The sequence below is a fragment of the Aythya fuligula genome, chromosome 5 (assembly GCF_009819795.1).
Source record: "Aythya fuligula isolate bAytFul2 chromosome 5, bAytFul2.pri, whole genome shotgun sequence".
Lineage (NCBI taxonomy): Eukaryota > Metazoa > Chordata > Aves > Anseriformes > Anatidae > Aythya > Aythya fuligula.
The window spans coordinates 53,968,527-53,996,392 of record NC_045563.1 but is presented as its reverse complement, the minus strand read 5'-3'; the positions used below and the strand labels follow the sequence as shown (position 1 = coordinate 53,996,392).

General features: G+C 40.4%; 1 protein-coding gene across 1 annotated transcript; it reads left to right on the top strand.

Moving 5' to 3' along the window:
* Positions 1-2,422: 2,422 nt before the first annotated feature.
* Positions 2,423-18,179, top strand: CSRP3 (cysteine and glycine rich protein 3). The gene is made up of 6 exons (XM_032188848.1): positions 2,423-2,507; positions 9,159-9,290; positions 13,879-14,047; positions 15,510-15,645; positions 16,392-16,485; positions 17,548-18,179. The coding sequence occupies exons 2-6, from the start codon at positions 9,179-9,181 to the stop codon at positions 17,625-17,627; spliced, it is 591 nt and encodes a 196-aa protein (XP_032044739.1). The 5' UTR covers positions 2,423-2,507; positions 9,159-9,178; the 3' UTR covers positions 17,628-18,179.
* Positions 18,180-27,866: the final 9,687 nt, after the last annotated feature.

The following is a 27,866-nucleotide window of genomic DNA, read 5'->3' as shown; positions in this document are numbered from 1 at the left end:
AGAACAGAGGTCTTACCTCAGCCAAGAGGCAGCACAGTTCATTTCCACTTTCTAGCTCAGATCGATGTCAGCTTCTGAGTGTTGCTTCTCCCCTTCTGCAATTTTAAACAGTTTAAGTTAAGCCACGCGTGTTTAAATACATACACTGGAGTCTCTTCAGTGCTGAAGGACGGAAGATAAAGCCTCACATTCATCTTAGATGACATGAAATAAATTAAATTAAATGAAATTTAAGCGAAGTCCAGTGTATGTGCCTTCCCCTGTGAAATATGCCTGTCTGCCCAAATTAGGGCAGGAAAAAGGCTCTGTAAACTACTACAGTAAAGCCCAAGATTCAGGATTGGACTGGCAATGAAATACAGTTCAAGCAGCTAACAGTAAAACTGACTGGCTTGCTTTTTAATAGTATGAAGTTACTTTATCATACAAAATACATCTGACAGGATAACTATGGAAATAGTCCTACCTAAGGGGGAGAGAAGAATACAAGCTGGAAAACCGAGCAATTCTCCCTGCAGCAGCAAATAGAGTTCTTTTTCTTCTCCAGCATGATCATTGATCAGAACAATCTTCCTCACACCTCGTTCTATCAGTGTAACTGTAGAAGTACAAAGGCGAAGGTTTATAGAAACTTGCATTACTTGAAAGTACAGAATTTTTGGCTTTGGATAGCGCAGCTGCCAGAACAAGAAACTGCAGTAATTAGGCTTGAAAAAAGGTCTTGTCACAAACAGTGCCCTATTGTGAAAAGCTGGACGAATATTCCCACTTGCTGCCTAGTGTCCTTTGACTCCTATCAAAACGCAGTTGCTTGCTTTTTCCTGCAGGCTTTGTCATACCTAGCACTTTGTTCTTGTTCACTTTGCCGGCTGAAAAGCTACCATCTCCCTGTTCAAAGTACTCTATTCCCCAGAAAACCTGCATTTCACTCTGACTAGTCGAGCTTGTTGCTCTTTCTACATGTCTAACCTCTCCATAGATGGAAGCTTACTACCTCATTTACTGTCGCCAAGCTCTAGGAAAGTCCCTCTTTTATGACACGGTGCAAATCCATCCAAACACATGATCTACCTGAAGACAAGAGTGAAGGTTAACGAACACTCGGCTCTCTCAAATGTCAAGGATCGCAATTTATGAAGCACCAAGGGTGCAAACACTGGGTTCTCATGGAAAGCTTTAGTGCTTGCCATGCACTAGCAGTGAGCTCAATCACGCCCCAGTCCCTCCTTGCTACCAGCTTACAAGAAATGCTCACTGCCTGTACACTGCAGCATCACCTCTGCATGCAGCCTTATTTGATATAGGCAAAAGAGTTCAAGAATTGCCCAGGGAGAATGACCAAGAAGAGGTCAAGTCCTGGTCTCCTGCTCAAGAAAAAACAGGTCCCTAACTCTGCATCGAGGACCTGTCTCTGCATTAGGAAATCTTTGCCGGACTCAGCAGTCAAGGGATCCTACAGGCTCCTAAGAGCTTTCAAAGTAGTCTGAGTGAACAGGCCCTTAAAACCCTAAGGTCTGACAGGGATTTGGCATCTCAGCTCCCTGCATTTCCCTGAACGTCCCAGAGTGGGGACCTTCAGCGTCAGTCTGTTCAGTTTTCAAACCCTAAGCTGGAAGGGCTCGGTTTTTTCACTCACCACAAAAGTCACAACACCAAAGCAAGTTTCTTAATTTAAAAATCCTTTTAGCAAACAAGAATTAGCTTCCAGATTTTCAAAGCTCTTAAAATAAATGTCTGTCAAAAAGGAACTTTAAGTGCTTCATACTTGGGTTTTTGCATTTCTCATACAGCTGTGGCATCATCCGTTTCCGAGGGGCTCACCGAGGCACAGCAAACATTTACTGCCACAGTGGTAAGACATGTTAAGCATCATGCATATTAACTAGCTATCTTAATGCCTAAAAAAAGGTAACAATTAGAAAATTATAGGAAAAAAAAATCTCTGAACTCTAAGAGCTTCATCAGACACACCATTTGTAGATATCAAGTTATGAACTGCTCAGCTGAAGGAAAATTTCTTTGGTTTAAAGCTGTTGAATTCCAGAGGGGTTCCTACAAACAGCTTTACATATGAATAGCTATAGTTATTTTGGCAAATTATTTTTTGCAATGTGACCATTCATGACTAAATCCTCATTTTCAGGAACCACTATCTTATGTTTCACATTTAAGCAATGCAATAGCGACTACAAAACTTTACTCTTTATTTATGATCTATTAGGCTGCATTTAGGAATGCCCTCTAGGCGTCATCTGAGGGGCTGCATTGTTGTCCACCTACTCACAAGTGGACATAAGGGAACAAAATGCCAGGCTTTTGTCAGAAGTTATTTTCAGCTCCATGATAGCAATGGCATTGCTCAGATCCCTGAAGCCCTCTCTCATTCCCCTCCCCTCCCAGCCTATAGGGCCAGCAGTGGTGGCCACTGCATTTAAAGAGTGCAGGAATCCTTCCAGTTCACATCCTTGGAGGCATAAGAAAACAGGGAAAAACATCAAGCTACTCCGGTAAGTACGCTATATGGGGTTCTGCTGGTAAGGGTTTGGGATTTTTTCCCCAACAGGTAGTAGAACTTGCTTATTGCTTAAGAAAATGCATAGTGAGCCCTACAGAGCTGACAGCACTATTTTAGGTTTGTAGCAGTCAACTGATAAGAGATTCGTCTGGGCTTCTCAGCCTACTTAGTAGCTACTGGTGTTACAAGAACAGGGCTGTGGAGATCCTTGTTAATGAGGCGCGCGTTGATTATGTGCGGGACCAGATAACAGAAGTTTCAGAAACTTTAAAATTGTTCCAGAACTACATAATTGTGTTTTCCACAGCTAGTCCATGTACATACGCTTTCTAAAGCATAAAAATTTACCTGCTCTCAGACTTTCTCAGAGAGAAGTATTCTAGAAAATAAAACAAACTCAATGGATTTAATGTCAGTCACTAATTGATTTTATATCATACAAGAAAAAATTCTATGCAAACTGGCTAAAAAGAAAAAGGCAAAAAAACAATGTGGGATGAAAGAATTCAGATACTGATTACACAAGCATTAAAGGGCAGCATGATCAGCAAGGTACTCAGAAGAGCCACAATACTTAAAAAACAAAACATTGCTTACTTTGAAAAGCTATCCATCTAAAAATCAAATTATCTCAAAAAATAAAGCCTTACACCTATATAAAATAATTGATCTCAATCATCATGGCAATGTTTTACAGCCTTTAACAGCTTTGCTTGCCACAAAAAGACTTAGTGCGTGACTATGGGCATAGAGAAGGAAAGGAAGGAAAAGTGAAAGCTGATAGCAGAGGATTAGCTCTGGAAAAAGGAACATCTCATTTGTACAGCGGGGTGCAGCTTTCTGCAGCCACATGAATCCATGTGAAATGGTGAGCGCACGTGCAGGGGGCAGGAAGGGTTGGGTTTTAGATTCCTTTTTGAAGTCACAACTAAATACCTGGTTCTAGTGTCAGGGTACCTTTTGTTTTTTGGTGCCAGCTTAAGTTTCTCTCAAAGTGTGCAACGAGACATTTTTAACAGCAATACAGCATTACTATGAAAGAAAATAATAGATAATTAGGAAGGATACGAAGATTAAAGCAGAAGTTGCAGGCACAGGACTTTTTTTTTCTATCAGCTTTGCCCATCACGTACTTCATGTCATGTCACTTAAAATCTTTTGTTTCAAAAGCACTCATGGAACTCAGAGTGACCACTCTCAATGAAAAACCAATGTTCATCTTCCCACGTCAGCGTGGAAGATCCCATCCCTTCATCTCTACATGTTGGTTTACCACAGAAATAAAGGAAGAGATGCTAGCCATCATGAGATCATGGTGGAGGTTGAATATATTACACTAATTTAATTGACCTAAAAATTGTGTGTATCCATAGTCCATTGAATGCATCAGAACGTAAGAAATATGATTATCAATATATAACAATACTGCCTCTTTCATTAAGTGAGCTCACTCCTCAAATACAAACATTTTCTCTATTGTAGATTTAGTCTGCTAAGACATACAATGCTTTCCACAATGGATTAGATTTTGACCAAAACACCTTTTGGCGTTTCTGGATGCTGCAGCAAGGATCGTGCTTTACACTGCAGACACATCAAGATAAAACAGAACATTTTGAGCGCTAGCTAGAGAGAAAGAGAAAACCTATAGTGGCATTTTATCACTACTTCTAAATAGAATTGAAATGCTTAAATATTTTTAAAGCAAGCAAAGCTTTTGCCAATAAGGAATGCTACACTAAATAACAGTAAAACTGACAGAGAAAAAGAAAATCAACTAGAAACATCAGAAGACATTACTACTCCTTCAGAAGAGACACTATAGATAGAATTCAGTTGCCCACAGTGCCATTTGAGATGTCCAAAAATACTCAAAATGTTCCTACGAGGCCAACAGATACAAGACAAGGCTGGTGAGGGAAGCTGGCTCACTGGAGCAGCAGCCAGAGGCCCGGCAGGAACTGCACGCAACGTGATGAGATCCCCACATATACACAGTGGGATCCAGCTCTACCTTTTCTATCGAGGCTATTCGAAGGTCTTCACAAAGGAAGCCGTGTATTTTTATCCCCACGGGGCTGGTGAGGTGAGCAGCACTGAGGAGGGCTGAGTGAGTCACTGGCTGTCACAGGACAGGGCAGCAGCAGCGCTGTGATTAGATACCAGAAGGGAGTCCTGCCCGTGCTGACATTTCCCACAGACTTCCACAGGGCGAAGAATTCCCAGCATAGCCTCGATGCTTGCACTTCAGCGTAGACAGCGATTTCATTTGATATTATTATTCTTTGTTTCTTATAAAAGAAATCAGTGTTTTTATGCTCCTAACCAGGTCTGGGCCAAACAACCCTAGCTAGGACTGAACCAGAGATGCAAGGCACAGCGCTCCTGCCGGCCCTGGTTCAGCCCCTACACCACAGCAGGATCAGTGAAGTGATCATGAAGACCTACATTTCCCAGTCTATTTATCTGCTTCAAAGGCAGCCTGTAGCACATGTGGCACCCTGAGATAACCCTCCCAGCTACACGATAAATGATTTCTGCTGTTCACGCAGAAATTACTTGAGCTCTAGACTATCAAACACAGAAGCATTTAGAAGGAAAAACCTACTATTTTGCAAACAAACACCAAAATTACGCGCAATATCTTTTTTCACCTACACTGCACTGCCTAGCACTATCTTCTGCTCCTCTAGGAAACTTCTAAGGCCACTACCTCATCCACTTCCCATTTAGATCAATGGATCTAAATATATTTTTGGATGACGCTCTTATCAATAGTACTGTGATCAGTGACACACGCTCTGTGACAATCATGTTACAGCTAGATTTGTACAGCATGCCTAATAGCCCAGGAGAAGACAACTCACATTTTTTTCATGCTTGTGAAGAGCACAGAAACACTTCAAAGGCTCCTTTGGTCTGAGGCAAGCCTATATAGTGGTGTTACAATCTAAATAAAGTGAAGCACGTATCCTTGGCTGCACGTCCATGTAATAAATTCTACTCCATGTAGTAGCTGCATTTTGAAATTGAATGATACGAGCTGCTGAATACTACAGCAAGGCCAAGCATGCTCCTCCAGCTTAACAGTACCTGAAGTGCCTGCCAACAAGGGGTAACACTTATATTTTGGTGATCTATGCTAAAAAACAAACAAACAAACAAAACATTTCTAGCAGTCCCTGTAAATTAGCCAGATTAAGATGACAAAACTCAGGGCATTTCAAATGAGTTTAGATACTAGCACCAAATTTAATTAAGTGGAATTAAGACTTTGGGTATAATTTTTGCGTGACAAGTAGGAGGCTGAGTTCTATTTGCAGGTAATGCAGACAGAAATGGAATTTATGGCTTGCAGTAATCCTGCTGCACAGGCAGCATCTGCAGGGAGGGCCACTGCTGTTCTGCATTCAGGGAGATGAATAAAGCAAGAACACAAGGACTGTGGAGTTGCCCTGATCCCTCACCCGGCTTTTAAGCCAGCCAGTGCAGACATCATGCCATCCACTACCACTCTTCCCGTAAGGATTCTGGCATAACATTTTTACCGTGACTTCTTTCTCCTACAGCTTCCCATCAGGTGATGCCAAAAAAGCATGGAAAATGTGTATGCATGCCCAGTCATGTAACTATAATTAGCCTCAGGAGCAATGGTTCTTCTAAGAGCTCTAACCACAGCCTGTAGCTATCAAGTATTATCAGACTTTCAGAGATTATTTGTTTCTTTCAGCTAATGATGTAATCAGAATTAGTTTTCCAACAAGTCTCCTGTTGCCACAGTTTGAAATACTCTGTGTGTCTCTGAAGGGAACTAGAACAGCAGAAGCAGTTTTACTCTGTTAGTAACTAGAGGTGCAAACCACGCTCTTCCCAGGCAGCTGCCGATGCTGCTGCAGCAGGTACAGGATTCAACTGGCTGCTTGAATCAAAGGAGACACTGTGAATGCAAAAATCTTGTTTTAATTTTCAATCACAGCACTGAATTTTCTGTCACTGCTCTTCCTTCTCTTAAAATCTTTGACAAGTATTACTTCAATTTTAAAAGAAAAAATAACACCGATACAAAAAATGCTTTAAAAAAGGGAGAACATAAAATGTCAGTCAGAGAAAAGATTTTACCAAAGTGAAATATTTCTCCCTATTCCCGTTTCTCCCATTTAAAAGAAATTGGAAAAAGATTTAAACAGCATTATTTTGTTAAAGCATTCCTGAGTAAGAGGGAAACGGATTTATCATCCATTCCTTGCATACAGTTATTCTTATTTATTTCAGCTACATCAGATCTCTATATTGTATTTCTCCTTCTTTCTTGTTACATTACAAATAAACACAGAGGCAAGCTGAGCTTTCCTCTCTCTCATGCATCATTAGGGTTTTCTAGCTGTCAGAGCAGCAGGAGAACTGACAGGGTCTGAAAGAATTTAATGGAGCAGTTGCTTTATGGCAGCTGAGGACTAGGCTGATCGAGCTAAGGAACTGGTTCCACTAAGCCAAAATCAGCATCCCAAAGGAGAGCCTGGGTCTTGCAGTAGGATGTCAGATATGCTGTCTACTGCAGGTAACAGTTGCAGCAGTGAATGGGGGATTAAATGGGGTTGGGAATATACTAATAACCGGAGTGCAACAGTGGATACCTCAGGATATGCTAATATCTGGGTTGTTATCAAACACTGATAGTTAAAATGTGCCCACACTGCTGCATCCTCGGTGCCGTTGCTTCAGCATGAGCACACGCTCACTCCTATGCTACAGTCCTGTCTTGGTTTTGCCTGATACTGTTGCCTTTTGCTCTAGTTGCATGATGTTTAGCATTAATAGCCAGAAAGAACTCCCTTCAGCTGCAGATTAATCTTGTAGAGCTGGCAGGTAGAAAACATTAATTTCATTCTGAAATTTAGCAGATATGGGACAGAAGTCACTGAGATTATGAGTAACTGGGATGTTAGAGTCATATGTACAGACACTGTAAATTGTTAGGGTAAAATGCAAGCCGTTTAAAGTAAGAGGTATGTTACATCGCTGCTATGATCATTTCCCCTCTCTTACATGACATCAGAAGAAAATTCTCAGGTGGCAGACTTGATTCAGTAGTGAAAACCCTTTTCTTATTTAAGAATATCTGATAGTGGATTTAATCAAATACGACTGGGACAAGCAGGCTTTGAAAGAACTATAATAAGAAAATGACTGGCTTTCCAAGAAGGACAAAGGAGGCCCGAGCCAGGAGCTTGGAACAACCTGATAATACGACGTGCGGATGACAAGATGACGTTCCAGTCTTTCCAGAAACGATGACTCAAACAAGAATACAGAAGGGCAAACCATAGGCTGTGGTCATTTCAGATGGGTGATAGCACAATCGTCAGGAAGGGCACTTACTGTGCCTGCAGTCAGGTGGTGTGCCTTCAGCTCCCAGCTCTGTCACTGTCCTCCTACATGACCTTGGGCAAGGCACTTCAACAGTAACTGCAACAGTAAGCACCACTGCCCTTCTCTCCCATCTTTAGATTTTAGCAACAATTGATGAAGGAAAGCACAGTTTAAGCATCTTAGAAACCTGTCATTACTTTATAACAACTTGCTGCAGCAATAATCATGCTGCACAGTGACCATGCTTTATGAGGAACTCAGAAAAGAACAAAGAACTTATTTCTACTCAAGCATCCTCTGAAATAACATCATACAGTTTTTCAATTTCAAGGTAGAATTTATCCAGCTCTTTATTCATTGGAGAATGTGACATCATACTGACAGAGAAAATTGCCTTTATATATATATAATTGCCTATATACATATATCACTGAGGAAGGTCATGCTTTGGAAATGCATAAAGAGCACAATACAGTGTCTCTCCACACAGCCTACAGACAATACTGTTCTGTAGAGAGTTTAAGGTCAAATTCTGTCCAAAGTTTTGCTTTTCAACTCCTGTAAAGCTTAAAAGTGTTTGTTAGCCTTCATTAAAATTTGCCTCATCAGCACAGATGAAAAGAAAGCAAGAACTAAAGGGAAAAGGCTGTGCTAGGATAGAAGGGAGGGCAGGACTGAAATTAAATGACTATTTGTTGTAAATACAGCTTAGATTCACTTCTCCAGAAGAGGCAAGAATGACCCTATAATCTTTTTACCGAAACACCTCGCAATCATTTAACATATTTACCATGTACTGTATTTACCTGATTGCATGCTAAGGAACGACCTTATTTACAGAAGAGTGCCATGCAGAGGACCAAGGCTGCCCCCCGAGAGCACCAGGCTGGTGCCCTCACCCCGCGACCTGTCTGCTGTGACATTCCTCCTACAGCACAGATACACAGCGTGTCTGCTCCAAGAGCCATTAAGCCAGCCAACATCCCAGCAGCACAGAAGGTCTCCCCAGGTCTGCCTTCCTACGCAGAGCCTGGCACGCAGACCTGTGCTGACTCTCAGCTGCCATCTCACCTCTCTGCTAGCAGATAATTTACGAGTGCTGTGGCACAGTTCACCCGAGCAGATCCTGGCTCGGGGCCACCCCGCAATAGCAGTTCACTGGTGATGGTGTTGGGAACAATAAGGGGAAAAAGAAAAAAAGAAAAATCAAGCTGTTCTGTTTAAAATAACTCACTTTTTCCATTGCATTTATTTATGCAATTTGATTTTATAGGTTGCCCTTTGCATACAAAGATGCCAAACTGGGGAGGTGGAGCTAAATGCGGTGCCTGCGAGAAGACAGTGTACCACGCTGAGGAAATTCAGTGCAATGGAAGGAGTTTTCACAAGACATGCTTCCTCTGCAGTAAGCTGGGCTATAGTGTTTTAACTTTACGCTATTTCCATAGCTCTGTAGGGATCGTCCCTTAAAGCTAGAAATTTATTTTGTATTAACTTGCATCCAAGCAGAAACACAATAAAGAAGCTTCGTATTTGGCCTAACTCAACATGTTTGCCCATGGGGCACCTACAGCAGGTCATAAACAGCCCAACCAAGGTACAGGACAGTAGCCACAGCCAGTGTCAGACTCAATTACACACAGGGAAAGTTTTGTAAGGCTTATACATCTTAGTTCTGAGAAAACTCAAAGGAGAGAGCAGTCACGCACTAATCCTGCTACTTCAAGCACAGCACAGCAAGGCTGACTCTGGAATGACTCTCTAGAAACCTAAGGATCCCATGGGGCCAAAAGAAAATATTCCTACCATAAGCAGCCGCACCTTGCACATACTGCATGCAACACTGGAGAGGGGAACGAGACGAGTGAGCAAAGACTTGAGCACATTTGTTCAACCCCAGCACGTTTTAATTAAACCTCTGTAGAAAGTCAGTTTTGAGTTGAGAGATCCTTGTCTGTAAGGATGATTGATTAGTTTAGTTCCAGAGAATAATCCACTAAAGATGAAAACTGGTTCCCCCACCACCACATTTTTTTTTTTAAAGCAACTGAAGGATAGAAAGCGATTGCAACTTTTCAGAAACAGCAGTCAACTTTCTGAAAGACCAGTTTGCCACTCCACATCAGCTCTTAATCATCAAGTTTCAATTTTCTAAGCCTTTGCCACTGGACAATGTCTCTCTCAGGATCTTGACTTCTCTTTTATGAAGCATGATGGTTTTTGTTAGGGATGTTAGAGCGCTGCAGAAATACGGTATCTAGGTAAATCTTGAAGAAATCCTACTCTGTCCCACAGTGTAGCATATTACGGGTTTCAAGTTTAAAAGTCTAGAGGAACTAAATGAACAGAACTCTTGAGACAGAAGTATGTCTTATTAGGATATTATAGTAGATGAGTGTTTTTATAATTAATCCTAAAAAAAATGCACACAGAAAAGATGAAAGATTATCTCTTGCATCAAAATCTCCCACCAACACCCTGCAAGTACTTCAGTCTTCTCCTTCCCCATATTTCCTACAGTCCCATTTCACTCACGGTTTTCCCCAGGCATCTTCGATGTTCAGCAGACAGCTTTCTCTACAGATGAGTTAGCGCCTGAAAAATGAGAGAGAACGTATCACTCCACCTCTGTTTGCCCTTTGTGAAGAGAGAAAACAATTTGATAAGAACTAAAGATAGCTAAATAATGTATTTTGCAGACAACTGAGATTTAGGACCTTTGCGCTATGAAGTTTAGCACAATTGATAGTACTGAATTTAGTTTTTTTACCCTCCTTTCCTGGATAGGTTGAAAATTTTTCCTTCTCATAAATGAGAAAGCTTTTACATGCTTAGATGACACTTCAGCACTGTACAGGACCAGTTCAAAGGACATACATGAGTCTTGTTTGCCCTTCTCCCCATCCCCTGCAAGTGATGCCTAAAGACTAAGAAAGAATTCCCTCAAAACATGTTGTAGTTAATTGATAGCCTCCAGCCAATTCTTACAGATGGTAAAAATCTTAGTTTGGTAAAAACTAGAGACTGCTTATTGCTTCCATGTGCTGCCTGTAACAATTAGTATTATAGATCACAGAAGCTACAGGGAGAGAAGCATGGATGTGTTAATTATGATAAAATATTTAATTGACACTTATGCTTTAGTCAATGCTAGAAAGCGATATGCAAAGAGAAGTCAAATGAATAGACTCTCCAGTGTCTAATAAAAATAAAAAGCTATCATTAACTGTGACACAACAGGACACTTTTCTCTTATGTGCATTCTCAGACACCTAATATTGAAACATAGGTGATTGAAGTTTAAGCTTCAATCTTAGCACAGCTGATTTTTTTTAAACAACTCACGATAAACAACAAGCATTCATTAGGTCTGCTGTTTTTATTTTTTTTTTGTCTATTGTACTCATAAGTGTGAACTAAATTATTGATAGGTTAGATACTAAAAAAAGGATTCCCAGCAGAAGTATGTCTAAGGTCAAAAATTAAAGATGCAGCTAAGCCCAGCTGGCATGTGAGAGGTATGTTAATTGGCTTTATGTTTCCCATGATTCACATACGCTAGCTTTGGACCAGATAATTCAATATCTTGTATCATGTTCGTGGACTTCTCAATGAATCAGTTAAAGGTTTCGTTTCTCAAGACAAGAAAAACAGTCCTCTCTGTACCCATTCTTGGGTACAAAAAAACAATTTAAATCAATTTAGTTGAGCTTTTATTCTATCTGACCTGGCACATGAAAAACGCTAATATTTTTGGATCACAAAGTTAAATTTGGGCAAAATTACAGGCAATTCAAACCAACCTGTTAAGACAGTAAGAATGAGATATGTGGAACTATAAAATAATGGTATCTGTACTCCATAGTTTTTCCCTACAGACAGTTTTTAAAGCTTCTTTCCAACAAACCTTTCTCCTTGCACAGATTGCTGTTTACGTACCTTGTTTCCCTGTCAGGTTTTGCTTAAAACACAGCTGTGACGGACATTTGGCAGGATCTCTCGCCATAAACCTGAAACTTCTTAGTGCCAGCTTGCAAACAGTATCTGTTAGCAGATGACAGGTCTCAAAGTTATTTCAACAATAGCACTTCAAGGGCTTTTGCTCCATCTGTTGTGGCGGATTGATACTCTATCCCTACAGAGCCAGAAATAGAAACACTTTATCTACTGCTAGAGTTTCCATCATCCCTTAACTCCTGCAGCAAACATAATTATAATCCCAAAGCAGAAGAGACTGCGGCACAAAGTGATCAAGTTCACACATTTACAGAAGCCCCTCATTTTATTTCTGTTAATTAAACAAGTCCTTGCAAATTATTTTCCCATCTACACACTACAGCAATGGAAACAAAGCTCTAATGTCACCTTAAATCCTTAAATTCTGACTTGAATGAATTTGAGAAAAAACTCACAGCAGGACAGTTAAACGTAGGGGGAAAAAAAGGACTAATCAAACACTCAGAGAGCTTTACTAGAGGCTTGATCTTCCATCCATACTTGCGCAATTGACATATTTGTGTTACTTATATGAACTAAGCAACTGTTTTCCAAGCTATCAATGGGACACACATGACTGGAGAGCCCTTTGTGATATGTGCACCTGGTCAAAGGAAGTTGAAGAGAACATTATTTCCCTACACTCCCCCACTCTCCTCCCCCAGCAGCTACTGCGGACACACTGCACAATTTGTAAAAAAGTGTTTTGTTTTGTTTTTAGAATTATACTACAAAATCCATTTTTTTTATAGGCATTCATAACTGAAAGCTTCATCCTCTCTTGATGGGGTGGGGACTGTCCACTGAGTTTCCAAACCAGCGTGGCATACACAGTCACCAAGCACATGAAGACTGCCACTACTATTTTTTACTTTCGTTATTGTCCAGGTTTCCATGCATATAAAGTAAGGAGATTCATGCTGTCCCGGTAACAGGATTTGGTCATAAAAAGATGACCAGATTTCAGATCAGCAAAGCACCCCAGAGAACTCAGATTTATCTACCTTACCTTCCATGCACATTTGCTGAGAGAAAGCATGCACAAGACCAAACTTAGCTATGTTTGTTGGCTCAAGATGTGGACTGTGTTTCTCAAAACATAGATACTTGTCTACTGAGACCTCAAATAAGCAGCTGTTAGCACTCATTAACTTTGATCCTTTCAACTAGAGGCTAGATTTAAAGTAGTGACATAGAGAGTATAACTTGCATTCCATTATGCATGTGGTGCTCCTGGGGCATCCTCTGTCCAAAAGTCTCCAAGACCTTTTCTGGTGAGCTAAGCCACGCGGTATTTCTCCATAACAAATACGACTAGCAGGAGGTCCTTGTGGTCTCAGAATCTACATCATCGTGTTCTTGTCGTCCTGGAATAAGTCTAACAGAGTTGAGAAAATCAGGTATTTGGAATCACTGCTTCCTCTGGCACTACAGCCCCAAAAAATGAAATTATATAAATAAAGAAAAAAAAATAAGTTAAATACATATATATATATATATATACACATATACATATATATCTATATATATCTCCTGCTTGATTCTGACTGGACAGTGCAAGTATGTTACATTCTCTTTTTAAAACTTGCCAGCCTAAAATATGACAGGTTGGCATGAGAAAACCACTCCACACTCAGGGGAACTATACTGAAAGGTGCAGATGCACAGTAGAATCGACACCCCTACAACCTCTCCCTTGTTTTTAGGGTTTGGGATGATTACTTCAGATCCATCTTTGGCCTCACAGATCTAGAAAAATTGTCTTGACAAGCCCAAGATTTTTCTGGGGTTAGAGTGTAACTGGAGAGCGCAAACATTGTGTGCATGAACAATTACATCAGCAACAGCACAGTGAGGCTTTATACTGACTACGCACTAACCCCTTCTGTATTTTTTGAAGATGAACAAAAATAAACACTAACTAATAATTCTGAACCACATTAATTCAACTTTGAATATGCAAATGTTTATCCATGCCTCTCTTTTCCTGTTTTTAGTGGCTTGCAGAAAAGCTCTGGACAGCACCACAGTAGCAGCTCACGAATCTGAAATCTACTGCAAAACTTGCTATGGAAGAAAATATGGCCCCAAAGGTGTTGGCTTTGGACAAGGGGCAGGATGTCTCAGCACTGACACTGGGGATCATCTAGGCTTGAATCTGCAACAGTGAGTTAAATCCCACTGACAGCACTGTCTGTTTTTCTGATACCACTTGTCACTGTATATATGTTTTTCTGATACCACTTGTCACTGGGTATATATGGTATAGAGGGATATTTTATTCTGTTCCTAAAACAATACGCAGTATGAGTGGCTGAACAGAACTTCCTACAACCTTTTCTTCAGTGGACACAGCAGTGTACCATTTATTAATAATTTCCAGCCTCTGTAAGCTCTCTTCATGAATTTCCTCCTCCTTCAATTGGCAGCAGCAGCCTTTTTATGCCACAACAAACCTACGCTGCAATCACTGCAATTGTAATTTGCCAGGAGTAGCACTGTGATAAAGATCACATTCGCCATAGAACATAAGAATTTTCTTTATCTTATCAGAGCCTAAGATACAGTTAAGTTTTACTGTTAGACAAATAATCACAATACCACATACTGTTACTCCTCTCAATACAGAAATAATGTTTCTAAATCCTCCCTGTGGCTTGAGCAATACTTTCAAGCACATGGAGAACATGCCTGAACAAAGGGATTCCCATGGGATAGCATCTCTAAAAACCCTCAGCTCCACATAATTATGTCTGACAGTACATTTCTAAACTATTTTCCTACGATTCTCAAAGCTGCACATTTCAAAATAAAAAAAAATGTTGTCTTCTGCTATTACTATAAGGGAACTCATCAACAAATATGCTAGGCAGGTAATAACAGCTCAAATAACTTATTTAACTGTACTCCCAAGTACATCCACTGTGGGCAGAGTTCTGCATCCAGAACTGTTATGTCCTGTAGATTTAGTGACCTGTTGCAGTCCAACAACCTGATAATTCACAAGTAGTTCTGTCAATGACTTTAAGCAAGCACAAGGACATAAAGCACAAAGTCCAGAAACATAAAGCAAAGCTTTATTTTTCTGATGCTTTTGACCTCAGGTCACCTAAGATCCATGGTTTCTTGTCAAAATGTTGCAGTGAATAAAAATAAAACAACAAAAAAGAGCATGCAAAATCAAGTTGTTTTTTTTTTTTTTGTTAGCTTGTTTTTCAAGATCTGCTCACTGAGTACTAGCAGGTAGCCAGTTACAAGAAGTGGGGGTCCTTTGCTTCTTTTTCTCTTTTTTCCTTTCAACAAAAACAAAATCTATTTTTTACTTCCACTTTTCATTAAATGTGGCTACCGTTAGCTCCATTTACTCAGTCCAGTACAGGAAATATCAGTGGCTATGGTATCAGCTTTTCAACTACGCAATACAACATGTCTTTTCTATCTAAGTGATTCTGTGATCCTATAACAATTCCAGTTTCTTTTTTTCCCCCTTTTGCATGTCCTAGACTACTAATTTAGTATTTCTGCCCTTAGAAAAACAAACAAAAAACAAACACCACAACCTCAAATTTCTAAAATGAAGATAGCATTTTAAGCAGTATTTTAAAAACACTGAAAACTTCTGTTGTAGGGGGTCACCCAAGCCTGCTCGCCCTTCTACACCAACTAATCCTTCAAAGTTTGCCAAAAAGATTGTCGATGTGGATAAATGTCCCCGCTGTGGCAAGTCAGTGTACGCTGCAGAGAAGATAATGGGAGGAGGAAAAGTAAGTAGTTACTAAAACACTAGGATAAAAGCTTTTCAAATGGAGATAAACTATAGCTAATCATTCCCTGAAGTTTTTACTCAGTCTTGATGAAGAAAATATGAAGATGATTTCTTCATACTCATAAGAAGATGATAACAAATTGGTAAAGTCTGATATATCGCCTATCAGGTTTAAAGTCATGTGCTCCTGCATAAGCCTGAATTTTCTGCATCTTGTTGATGTCTGTGGAACAACCCTTCCTTTGGCTACTGTACAGGCTGCCTCCTCTGCCACCGTCATCCTACCAACACCTCTTGGAATAGTTCTAATTTAAACATTTATTTGTAGTGGCAAATGCAGATGTATTAAAGATTATATTATTCTAAAGATTATATTAAAAACACTTATTTTCTTTGACTAAAAAAAGGAAAGCCAGCATCCCGTGACATGCTGACCCTCTGCTCTGAACTCTCGCTAGAATATTACCTCCGCATACAAAGGGAGAGGCCACTATGAGAGAGCACTATCTAAGGCTCTCTGTGTTTTACTAGAGCTCTATTAACAAGCAAGTTGCTAGGTAAGATGTTAAATAATAATGGGATAATAAAGTGAGATAATAAAAAAAAAAAAAATCTAGAAGCACAAGAAGTGAAAGCCTTAAGAGCAAGAAGACAGTTTTAGGCAAAAGCAACAGTTAGTAGTTTCTTGCATCTGCTAGCTGTGCATTTGCTGTAACACACAATGAATTGTCTTCATTTCCTCAGCCTTGGCATAAGACATGCTTCCGCTGTGCTATTTGTGGCAAGAGTTTAGAATCTACCAATGTTACAGACAAAGATGGAGAGCTCTACTGTAAAGGTAAGGATTGCAACGACCTCAACTAGGTTATCGAGTCAACGTAAGATTATTCCTTTTAGACCTAGTATTGCCATCAAGATTTACTGCTGCATGTTTAACTACTATGTGAATTTTCATTTTATTTTCACAACTTTCCAAAAACAAAGAAAGAACTGTGGCAGCATTGCAATCACATCTGCTATGAATATTTAAATTTTAAATCTGTAATTTTTCTACAAATACAACATCCTCTCTGATTTATCCTCAGACCTCCTAACAGGAACACTGGCTATACCTGCTGGGCAAATTTTTGTTCCTACACAATCTCACTCACTCCTAAAAAAAAATAAATAACTAAATCACAAATATACAGATAGACCTTTGAAGGTCATGATCCCAATTGGAATTCTTGCCAGGAAGAATTAAAAGATACTTCTGCTATATTGATTGTAGGAAAGAAAATGTGTTCATGCTAAATTATACATCCAGATATTCTTCTCAGATCAACAAACCTTGCAGATTTCACTTAACTATGCAAAACAGCTTAAAGAACAAAGTATGCCAGGTTTTCATATCCTACGCTAAACTCTACAGAGAGTCCTAAAAAATACTTAAGTTGGGCACAGTCTGACAACAGCACGTAGTCAAATAGGCATATTTTGAGAAATATGCTGACCTTTATTACTTAAACAGAATTGTGATAAACAAACATGCATACTCTTAGCAATACCCAGTTAACATGGCATAGCTTAAACTACCGTCAAAGGTGGCTGGAGTATGTTCTAGTTCTTTTAACCTCCTTTGAAAATCTCTGATGGTCAGGATGGATGGGAAGGCAGCTTTAAAGAAAACATTACCTAGATCTTGGATACACACTGTTTCTGACTTTTTTGGAGAAGCTCAGATGCGACACTTCTGTTTAAGTCAAATGTGTTTCACTATTAGACTCGACACTATTGAGAAAGATATTCACATTTCCTTCTTTTTATCAACTTGTATTTGGAACTAGTACTAAAGACACAAGTCCTTTACCTGGACATGAAAACATTTCAAATATTATTTACCCTCCTCCTTCTTTTGCAGTTTGCTACGCAAAAAATTTTGGTCCCAAAGGAATTGGTTTTGGTGGCCTCACTCAAGCGGAAAAGAAAGAATGCGAATGAGAAGTGGATGCAACAGAGTCTGCTGTTGATGTTAGCAGATAACAGTTGTCAAGTAAAATAAAAACATCACGTATTGCTAATAAACTAGGGCATTTGTTTAATATCCTCCACCTTGCAGAAAAAGCTTGCAAACTTGTATCTTAAGAAATTCTTAGAATAGCCTAAAAAAAATTACAGTGATGAAGTTAGATTTACGTTTAGAGCAAATAAGGACATAAACTTCTGTTCAAGGAACATTATTGCTTCTTAAACTACTATTTACCACATTTTAGACTGAACTTTGAAAGACTCAGCATACTGTCCCATTAAGACAGAGATATCTTATGGATCACACAGTGGTAAAGGTCAGAGTGTTCTGACTTAGGCCAGTTTCCTAGCGGTGTTTTGAACATTTTGATGTTATTTGTATTATGGCAAAGTAGATGTTACTCACTTTGAGACAATTAAAAAGTACCTAGAATTCTCTCTCAAAGGGAGCTATTTCTTCAGAAATAGCAAGTTTTCTTAGAGTACAGCGTTGTCAGTTTTGTTATTGTATGTTTTCAAGCTACAATAAAGTACTCATATTGCTTCACATTTTTATTTCAATGTGCTTGTGCTTTACGTTCCAAAATGTCACAGATTAATGCATTTCACTGAGATGAATTAAACCCTCTATTTCATAACTGCAAGAATTCTCTCATCACTTTGCTTTAGTCTACGTTGTCAGTTCCAGACAGTATTTAACTTTCATTTTCTGATCTTGATCTGTTTCTCTGCTAGTTTTCATTACTGTTTTGACCTCTATTCAAACACGCTCCAAGAAAGCCGAAGTACCCACAGATGAAATATTTATGCTGATAACTGCACAGCATGAATTCCTTTTTTTTTTTTTCCATGCTGGGAAGAAAAAAAAAAAAAACACATTGTAATGGGCTAGCTGGAGAACTAAGACACTTCATGAAATATTCCTTATTCATGTATAACAAACTAATTTAACATACCTCTTAAATCTGTCTAATCCTACCTCAATTCTTGAAAAGCAGGTACTGAACTCCCAAAGCAGCAGAGAGAAACAGATTTCATATGAGCCTCTACATCCAGATATCAATATATGCAGATGTCAGAACACAACAATTTTTAGGAAGAGTTCCAAAACTCATGATAGAATAGAAAAATACTTAAAAATAACAAAAATGCTCAGAAGACATTTGAGTTTTGCAGGAAAGTTTTCAGTGATGGTGATGAACATCACAGGTTTTTGAGTGGTAAAGGCAGTAGTCAGAAAATATATAAGAATTTGGACATTATCCTATAATGACTGCAAAATCATTTCTACAAGATCCAAGTAGTAAATACTCTACAAAGGCATCTGCCTTTTTGTTGAATATTTTAATTTCATGAAACAGCAAAGAGATTAAATATTTATATAGCATGAGTATGTTTATTGCTTCAGTGTTTTTTTTTTCCACTATTCACATGAAAGGATTCTTGATATCTGCAAATTTCGTGCTCCTGATTTTTGAAGGACAAAATAATGAGGTAGAGCAAACTATTTCCGTAGCTCCCCTGTTACTGAGAAAAACCTCCAAAATATTTACACTAGGCCCAAACAACTGGAACCAACCAATCAAACTGAACTGAATTAAACTACTGAAATCCATTTTGCCCATCCACACTGTGCCTGACTCACTTCTGTTAAAAGCAGAAAGAGATGAGAACTAATTTCCTACACTTCCATTCTAGATACTTCATGTTCATGCTAATATATAACCATGAGAGTTCTTTCAGAAGAAAGCTGGCTAAATTTTTCCAGGTTTCAGCTAACAGTTTTCTATGAATAAACACTTTGCATAAGCTCTCTTCCCAGGAGTCTTTCTGAGACAGTGGAGCTGGAATTTTCTACATGCATTAGAGAACTGCAATTTCTTTGCTTATTACTAGCTGAAGGAGAAAGACACACAATTACAGAATTACAGAATCACAGAATCACAGAATTTCCTAGGTTGGAAGAGACCTCAAGGTCATCGAGTCCAACCTCCAACCTAACGCTAACAGCCCTCCACTAAACCATATCCCTAAGCTCTACATCTAAACGTCTTTTGAAGACTTCCAGGGATAAATTAAAGAGGGTGCTTTAGCTAACCAAGAGGCCTTTCTTTGTCCTGTGAGTAAACAGAATTGCTGGGGAAGTAAAAGATAAAGAGACCTTACTTAGCCTAATGATATTTAAAATGACAAGAATGAGGGGGAGACGTGTTCATGGTTTTAATTTTTATGAAAGTAAAAAATTTACAATTAAGAAATAAGTTGCTATGCTTGTGCTATAGTGGTGCTAGACTTAGGTGCAAAGCAGCTCCCACAACCAAAAAGACCACAAGGGAACATCTGACTCACTATCTACAATATCACTAACAACATCTAACACTAATCAAGTGGGCTGACTCATTCTTTGGAAGGGTTTCAAGGTGCTTACCATGCTCTTCTAGCAACTTAGAGAACTTAAGTACTGATTTTAAGACCTTACTTCCCAGGACCTAGCACCTAAACATCATGATAAGCAGGTCTGAGGTAGGTGTTTTAGTTAGATACATCAAACTGGAACCTTGGCATGAACGATAGACCATGAGATTGTCAGACCTTTGAACATTTCGGAAATTGTCACAGGTTTAAGCAGAAAGTGACAATCCATGTTTTTATACTTCAGTCTATAGCTTTGTCTTTAAAATCTTTTATGGCATAATCTTTTTATGACTATTTGCTTCTCCAGGCTACATCTTAGCATTGTCCAGATGCCCCCCCCCCCTCACCTCCACTGAGAGCGTCTTTCCCAAGCTGAACAAGAAGGGTGCATACTGAAATCAGGGTCTTCGTGGAAGCAGTTGGGTTTGGCATGGTGCTGGTTGTGTAGATGATTCCACCAGCTACCAGGTAACCCCTGCAGGAAAAGTCAAAGACCAGGGATTCAAATTCAAACAATATCAGCAATTCCATCACTATTTATTCACCTGTTATTGAATGCTGCACTGCACTTTCCTCACAAGCAGTGCGGCCTGAATGTAGCGACACTCCCATTCATTGCTTCAACCAGATTAGCCCCCCAGAACACAGCAAGGAAATTACCTTCAGAACATTTATCACAATGATCTGCAGCAGACGATTCCATGTAAGGCTTCCTGAAGACAGAGCAGCATCCCAGATCATGTTGGAACCAGCCCATCCGGATTTAGAAGACAAAAGGATCACCAGCGAAACTGAATCACAGCTGTGTTGTATGAATTTGCTCCTGGGAGCCTCTCTAGCTCCACAGCGTTAGTTCATTTCCCTTCTGCTTGGAGGAAGAAACACTACTTGCAGTCCTGTCTGCTCAGTGCTGAGAACTTCCTTCCTGGCCACTGTCTGTCAAAGCTGCTCATGCCAAATACAGATTTTATTGTAGCAGCAAAGTGTCATTACAATTAATATGACTGTTTGTGGTAGTTTTACTCCAGTGGGCAGCTAAGTTACTCCATGGGCTGCAGGGGGACAGCCTGCTTCACCATGGGCCTCACCACAGGCCACAGGGAACTTCTGCTCCGCTGCCTGGAGCACCTCTCCCCCCTCCTCCACTGACCTTGATGCTTGCAAGGCTGTTCCTCACTCCTCTCTCTCTCCCAGCTGCTGTGTAGCAGCATTTTTTTTGCCCCATCTTAAATATGCCCTTGCAGAGGTGCAAACAATATCGCTTATTGGCTCGGCTCTGGTCAGCAGCAGGGCCCTTGTCTAAGGGGCAGCTTCTGCATTCTTCTCACAGAAGCCACCCCTATGGCCCCCTGCTACCAAAACCTTGCCACGTAAATCCACTACATTCCACCCCTCGCCTCTGTGAAAAGCATATTTAAGAATAATCACAATATACTCTTACTTTACGATCATCACAATCATCACTTACATCAAAAAGAAAAAGCATAACATCATCGCAACACCGATGAAGTGGACAATGTACACACACTCCACTCCATCCCTTGTCCCTTCACCACACTACCATGAAACATATTCCTCACAATTACTGGTTTCTTAAATTCCTCACAACTATTACATTTATAAAAACATCCAGTCCAAGTTTTGCCTATTACTTCCTTCAACTATCATCCTTATCTCAAATGCCTCAAGCCTGTGTTGGGCACCAAAAAGCACTGTGGTGGTTTTACTCAGGTGGGTGGCCGAGTTTCACCACAGCCACTCTCTCACTCCCCCTCCTCAAAGGGAAAGGGGAAGAAAATACGATGCAAAGGGCTCAAGGGTTGGGATAAGGACAGGGAGATCGCTCAACAATTACCATGACAGGCAAACCAGACTCGGAGTAGGGAGACAGTAAGATTGATTGCCTGTTACTAACAAGTTAGAGAAGTGAGAAACAAAGTAAAGAAATCAAAAACGCCTTCCCCCCTTCTGCCCTCTTCCAGCTCCTCCCCACAAGCAACACAGGGGAACACGCAATGGGGGCTTCAGTCAGTCCTTACACTTTGTCTCTGCCGCTCCTTCATGGTCACTCTCATCCTCTGTGCCGTGGGGTCCCTCCCACAGATGCCGTCCTTCCCGAACTGATCCTGCAGGGGCTGCCCACAGGCTGCAGCTCTTCAGGAACTGCTCCCACATGGCTCTGTCCCACGGGGTCCATCCCCCAGGAGCAAACTGCTCCAGCACAGGTCCCCCACAGGCAGCAGCTCCCCCCAGCCCCCTGCTCCTGCGTGGGCTCCTCTCCACGGGCTGCAGCTCCGGCCCGGGGCCTGCTCCTGCGGGGGCTCTCCATGGGCCGCAGCCTCCTCCAGGCCACATCCACCTGCTCCACCAGGGGCTCCTCCACCCATGGGGGGCTGCAGCGTAGAGATCTGCTCCGTGTGGGACCCATGGGCTGCAGGAGGACAGCCTGCTCCACCAGGGGCCTCAACACAGGCTGCAGAGGACTTCTGCTCCAGCGCCTAGAGAGCCTCTCCCCCTCCTTCTTCACTGACCTTGGCACTTGCAAGGCTGTTCCTTACTACTCTCTCCCAGCTGCTGGGAGCAATGTTTTTTTCCCCCCTTTCTTAAATCTGCTCTCACAGAAGTGCAAACAACATCACTTACTGGCTCGGCTCTGGTCAGCAGTGGGGCCCTTACCTAACATGGGGCAGCTTCTGGATTCTTCTCACAGCAGCCACCCCTATGGCCCCATGCTATTAAAACCTCGCCACATAAACCCACTACACTGTTACAGCGTGTCTTTGACTGCCATTGCAAATATATATAATTTCCAAGTAACCATCTAGAAAGCGTAAGACTTTCTAAATCCAGAGCTTCCACTCCTTTCATGAATGGCTGGGCACACATAGGGTTTCAGCACTACTTGCTTAGAAGCAAGACTTTCCTCAGAAGGCTTCAGCCAGCAGCCCTGCCCTGTGGATATGGACTGAGGAATAGGGAAACACATCAGTGAACGATGTGTCTCTTTGCCATGCTTAGAATACAATGATGTTTCTGAAATCCTGTCTTTATTACACTAGGGCCAAAGGAAATGTATGTTGAAGTTCTATACACAGCAGGAGTAACTGGTTGTCTCTTACAGTTCCCTGTTTTCAGAATAATTGATATTCTGGGCAACTGAATTACAGCAGTGACACAAACTGATCTGTTCAAGAACCATTCATAGTACCGGTTTGAAAATGAAATACAAAATATGGAATAACAAGAATAATAATGGGAAAAAAAAAAAAAAAAAAAAAAAAAAAAAAAAAAAAAAAAAACAGAAAACTCCAGATAAACTACAGCTCTTCTTTAACTCATCTCTTCAGTGAATGTTCCAGAAGAAAAGTGAAGACACTGACTGTACTCCTTTATCTTCCAGAGAGAGTAGATACCGCATAACTTATTTTAGCTCTGACAATAAATGGGGGTTAACTGTTAGTCAGAAGTAAAACAGATCTGCACACTTCTGGACAGGAATAGGATTTCCCTTGCACAATCTGTCACTCCTCTTGACTTTCTGTTCAGATAAGGCCCATCTTTGAGCTCTTTAGTCTAGAAGTCAGAGAAAGGTGCAATTTTGAACAGATGAGCTTTCTACAGACACCTAGTGGCCATTTGTCAAGGTGAATTATCAGAAACCCTGTCCAGACTCAGAGGTCTAAGGAAATCGTTCTGTTATGCTTCTGTGCTCCTCACCCCGCAGTTTTTTGTACGTTTTTATAGAGGTTCCTCTTCCCAGGAACTCTAAAACTGAATAAAACAGTAAGTATACAGTACCTTAAAAAAGGAGCCAGAAGCCTTTTATGCATAAGTTCATATAAACTATTTCAGTTTTATAGGTCTGTATCTGAGAAATGAAAGTTTTTCCATCCTGCTATATGTTGATTATCCTCTCTGCTCTTAGGCTCTGATTAACAACTTATGAGAGATGAACTTTTAGGAAATCACCTGCAATGCATCTGACGTTAGTGTAATGCTCTGCAAAGCATATTGTCTATATTTGTGAAGTAATTCCTATAGAGGAAGATAATTTGCACCATACACATAAAATTATAATCTGTATTGACCAGGAGTACTTGGTAAAAAAATAAAAAAAAAATAAAAATCCTGGACTTCAGGCAAAGTACAGGAGACAGCAACACAGATCACCAAAATGGCTTGGTTTGTCTGGACTAATGTTGTTAAGCCAGACAACCTCAGTGTTTGTCCCTACTGCTGCAGCAAGCTCATTACAGCATGGCACAAAACATCAGCTGAAAGGATTATGTACATTTAAAATTGGCACATTAATCTTTAAAAATACAGTTTTTGTGGAAAGAATTTTAGCATGGGCAGCATGCTTAACTCTTTTTAGAGAAGACTGCAGTGAGCTGGTATACACAAGTTTTACTTGAAAAGAATGACAGGGAAGATTACAGGCTGGTGAGAGCACATCCTTTCACAATTTGAAAGCAGAGGCTTTCTCTGCCTGTATTATCCAGATCACCAAACAAATTTCGGAGTTCTCTAGAAAAGCCCAGATAGCTAGCAAAAGCCACAACAGGCATGTTTACCCAGAGATAGTATTGAGAAATCAATTGAAGTGAATTTGCAGCACACTCAACATTCTGCAATGACTTCCCATGCACCTGCCAAAATCTATGCCGTACTCATCTGGAAGCTCATATGCAACAGAAAACACACCATGATTTCCATGTCTTTTTCTCTAAAGACATGTATGGTATCACCTATCTTGAAACAGTAATATAGAACCATCTCTCCTAGATGTGCAATTTTATGTTTGGCTGTGCCAAAGTATTTCTTTTGCTTGTACTCAGCTACCTGGATAATCAGTGTTGCACCGTATCTGTGATTTATCCTTCTTATTTACAGTCTCCCAAACTTTATTAATAAGAATAACTAACAGTACTTATTAGAACTAAAAAATAGTATGCGTCTAAGAACCAACCCTGACAGAGTTCATCAAGCTCAGTGGAAATGAGTACAATTTCTGGTGCCGATTACATCATGGAAATTTTTCATCCTTCTATTCTGGAATATTTAATGGATTTCGTGATGATATTGTACTATTGTAGTGACCAAGGACACATCTGTAAAATGCACTGAAACACCACATGTGTATTTAAAATAGATAAATTCAGTAGCAAAAAGTTTTACCTTGGTGAAACACCAGAGTAATGTAGTCGCATCATTCCTGTGTTGAATTGGGCAGCTATAGCACTCTGCCCAGAATTAGGGCAGGCCTCTGCCCTGACCTCTGCTGCATAAGCTAGGTATGCCATCACACTGCTGCCCTGTAGCTCATCTAGTTCTAAAAAATTCTTCCACGGGCAGGAACATATTGCCCCAGATCAGGCTGCCCAAAGCCCCACTCTTGAACACTTCCAGGGAAGGAGCATCCACAGCTTCTCAGGGCAACCTGTTCCAACGTCTCACCACCCTCCAAGTGAAGAATTTCTTCCTGATGTCTAATCTAAATCTACCTTCATTTCGATCAAAACCATTACCCTTTGTCCTGTTATTACCTGCCCTGATAAAGAGTCTCCATCTTCCTTATAAGCCCCTTTACTTACTGAAAGGCTGTAGTAAGATCTCCCTAGAACTTCCTCTTCTCCATGCTAAACAAATCCAGCTCTCTCAGCTTTTCTTTGTAGGCTCCAGCCCTCTCATCATTTCTGGGGCCCTCCTCTGCAGGGCTGCTCTCAATCCATTCATCCCCCAGCCTGTACTGATGCTTGGGAGCACCCCAGCCCAGGTGCTGGAGCTTGTTCTTGGCCTTGTTGAACTTCATGAGCTTCACATGGGCCCACTTTTCAAGCCTGACCAGGCCCCTTTGGATGGCATCCCTTCCTTCTATCCTGTCAACTGCACCTCTCAGCTTGGTGTCATCTCCGAACTTGCAGATCCTCCTGTCTGCGTCATTAATAAAGATATTGATGTTAGAGTAACACGGGATATGCATGGAAACATATACGTGATAAATTTGATACAGAAGCAGATGTTCAATCTAGATAAAATTAGAGTGGTTAGTTACTTATTAGTTGATTTTGGACAGCTGTAGAGGTAAATATTTGACAGAAAGCAAAATTACTTACCCTGTGTCTGGCTTAATGAGAAAAGCTAATTAGATTAGAACAGACAAGCTGTTCCGTAACTTGTTTGTTTTTTTTTTTTTCCTGTTAGGAAAAAGTGTGGCTCACATTCTGCAAGGGAGAAGATATCTCCCTTCTTTTTTCTCGTCCTTTTCTTCACTTCCTGCTAATGTTCACATTGCTGTTGATAACCATAGAAGAACCCAAGGAGTCGTTTCTGGAATGAGGACAGGAAGTCTTCAGAAAAGAAAAAAACCCTGTACTGAAGTTGCTCTGCTTTCTTTCTTCATTAGTCTTACCCCTATCTTCCTTTCACATCATTCTGGGACTACTCTTCTCTCTTACTTGCCTTATATCAGCGTTGCACTGCATTAAAGATAGCAGTCATCATTTCTTATGAAACCACAACCAGAGCTCATAGGCATTAAGGAGTCTGATATTTTCTCTTGTTTTTTTGACTGCCCCTTTACCTTATGGACAGTCCACTTACCTGATGCTGGGACTTGTTCTCAGTGCAGATATGAACTTAAATAAGAGAGATTATTAGGAAGGACCAGAAAAGCAAAATGGATTGTGTTTCTCACCAGTGGCTGATTCTCCTCAAACTACTTAAAGTGATCAGTTACTTTAAGTGATCAGTAGAATAATAGCAAGACTGGAGCCTTAAAACACTCAAACTTCAGTTCTCTGTGAGGCTGCGACGTCCTGTGTCCCTTTCGATGCCTTACTGCCACCAAGTGGCTGTTTTGCAGTGCTTAGGTTCCGTGTTTTACTTCCGAATTGAAAGGGATTCCACTAAATGGCAAGTTTGTGTCCCTAAAATGTGTATTCCAGTGCATGTTCAGAGAAACTGAAAGGAGTTTAGGACTTGCATTTTGCTTTGTAAAGTTTCAATATCAAACATGTCAGAGAAATCTGCAACTGGGGAATTTAAACAGCCACAATTGATCACAAAAATTGAAGAGTTGTCATAGAACTTATCCACGTAAGCTGTCCTGGATTGCTTCTAGCCAATTCAGTGTATGCAGAACTATTTATCTTGATTCAGCTTCCCTTTTGGTCTTACCCTTCTGGATGTGAATCAGTTCATCATGTTATTTTCCCTGGTTAGTCGGGCACTTGGTTTACTGTATTGTGGATGTTTCCTCTTTACAGGACAGAGAAGAGGAAAGAGCCTCCAAAGTCTTAGGCCCTAAATGGAACTTAGGCATATTGCTGTCTTTAAAACTGTTAATTCTTAGATCATCCTAGCACTGGGGGTAGCTTAAATGTATTTGAATTTTCAAAATTAAACATCCAGATATTCATGTTCTGACTCTGGGCATTCAAGATAAAAAGCCACACGCTGGGCAACACCAGTACTTCAACATTGGTGAGTATTTACAACTTACTTGACATACAAGCACATTTTTTTTCCTACTTACCTCTCTTGTCACAATTCATCTGATAAGTACTTTCAAAGAAAGCTTCATGTACTGAGCTGAAGCCTCCAAAACACACCGGAAGTACTTGCATTCTTATAAAGTATATATTTGACTAGAACGCTCTATCCAGCCACGAGAGAAACATAAGGTCAGTTCTCTCTTGTGTCAAAGATCAAAAATTTGTCCTGACAAAAAAGGAAAAGTACCTTTCTTGCCTCTTGAAACCATTCTTACATGTCTGAATTAAAGATTCACCGGTC

Bases quoted from the DNA above. Each gene is read 5' to 3' on its own strand.
- CSRP3 (XM_032188848.1), top strand. From the start codon at position 9,179: ATGCCAAACTGGGGAGGTGGAGCTAAATGCGGTGCCTGCGAGAAGACA. The intron at 14,048-15,509 runs GTGAGTTAAATC...CTTCTGTTGTAG, and splicing joins CTAGGCTTGAATCTGCAACA to GGGGTCACCCAAGCCTGCTC. The intron at 15,646-16,391 runs GTAAGTAGTTAC...TCATTTCCTCAG, and splicing joins AGATAATGGGAGGAGGAAAA to CCTTGGCATAAGACATGCTT.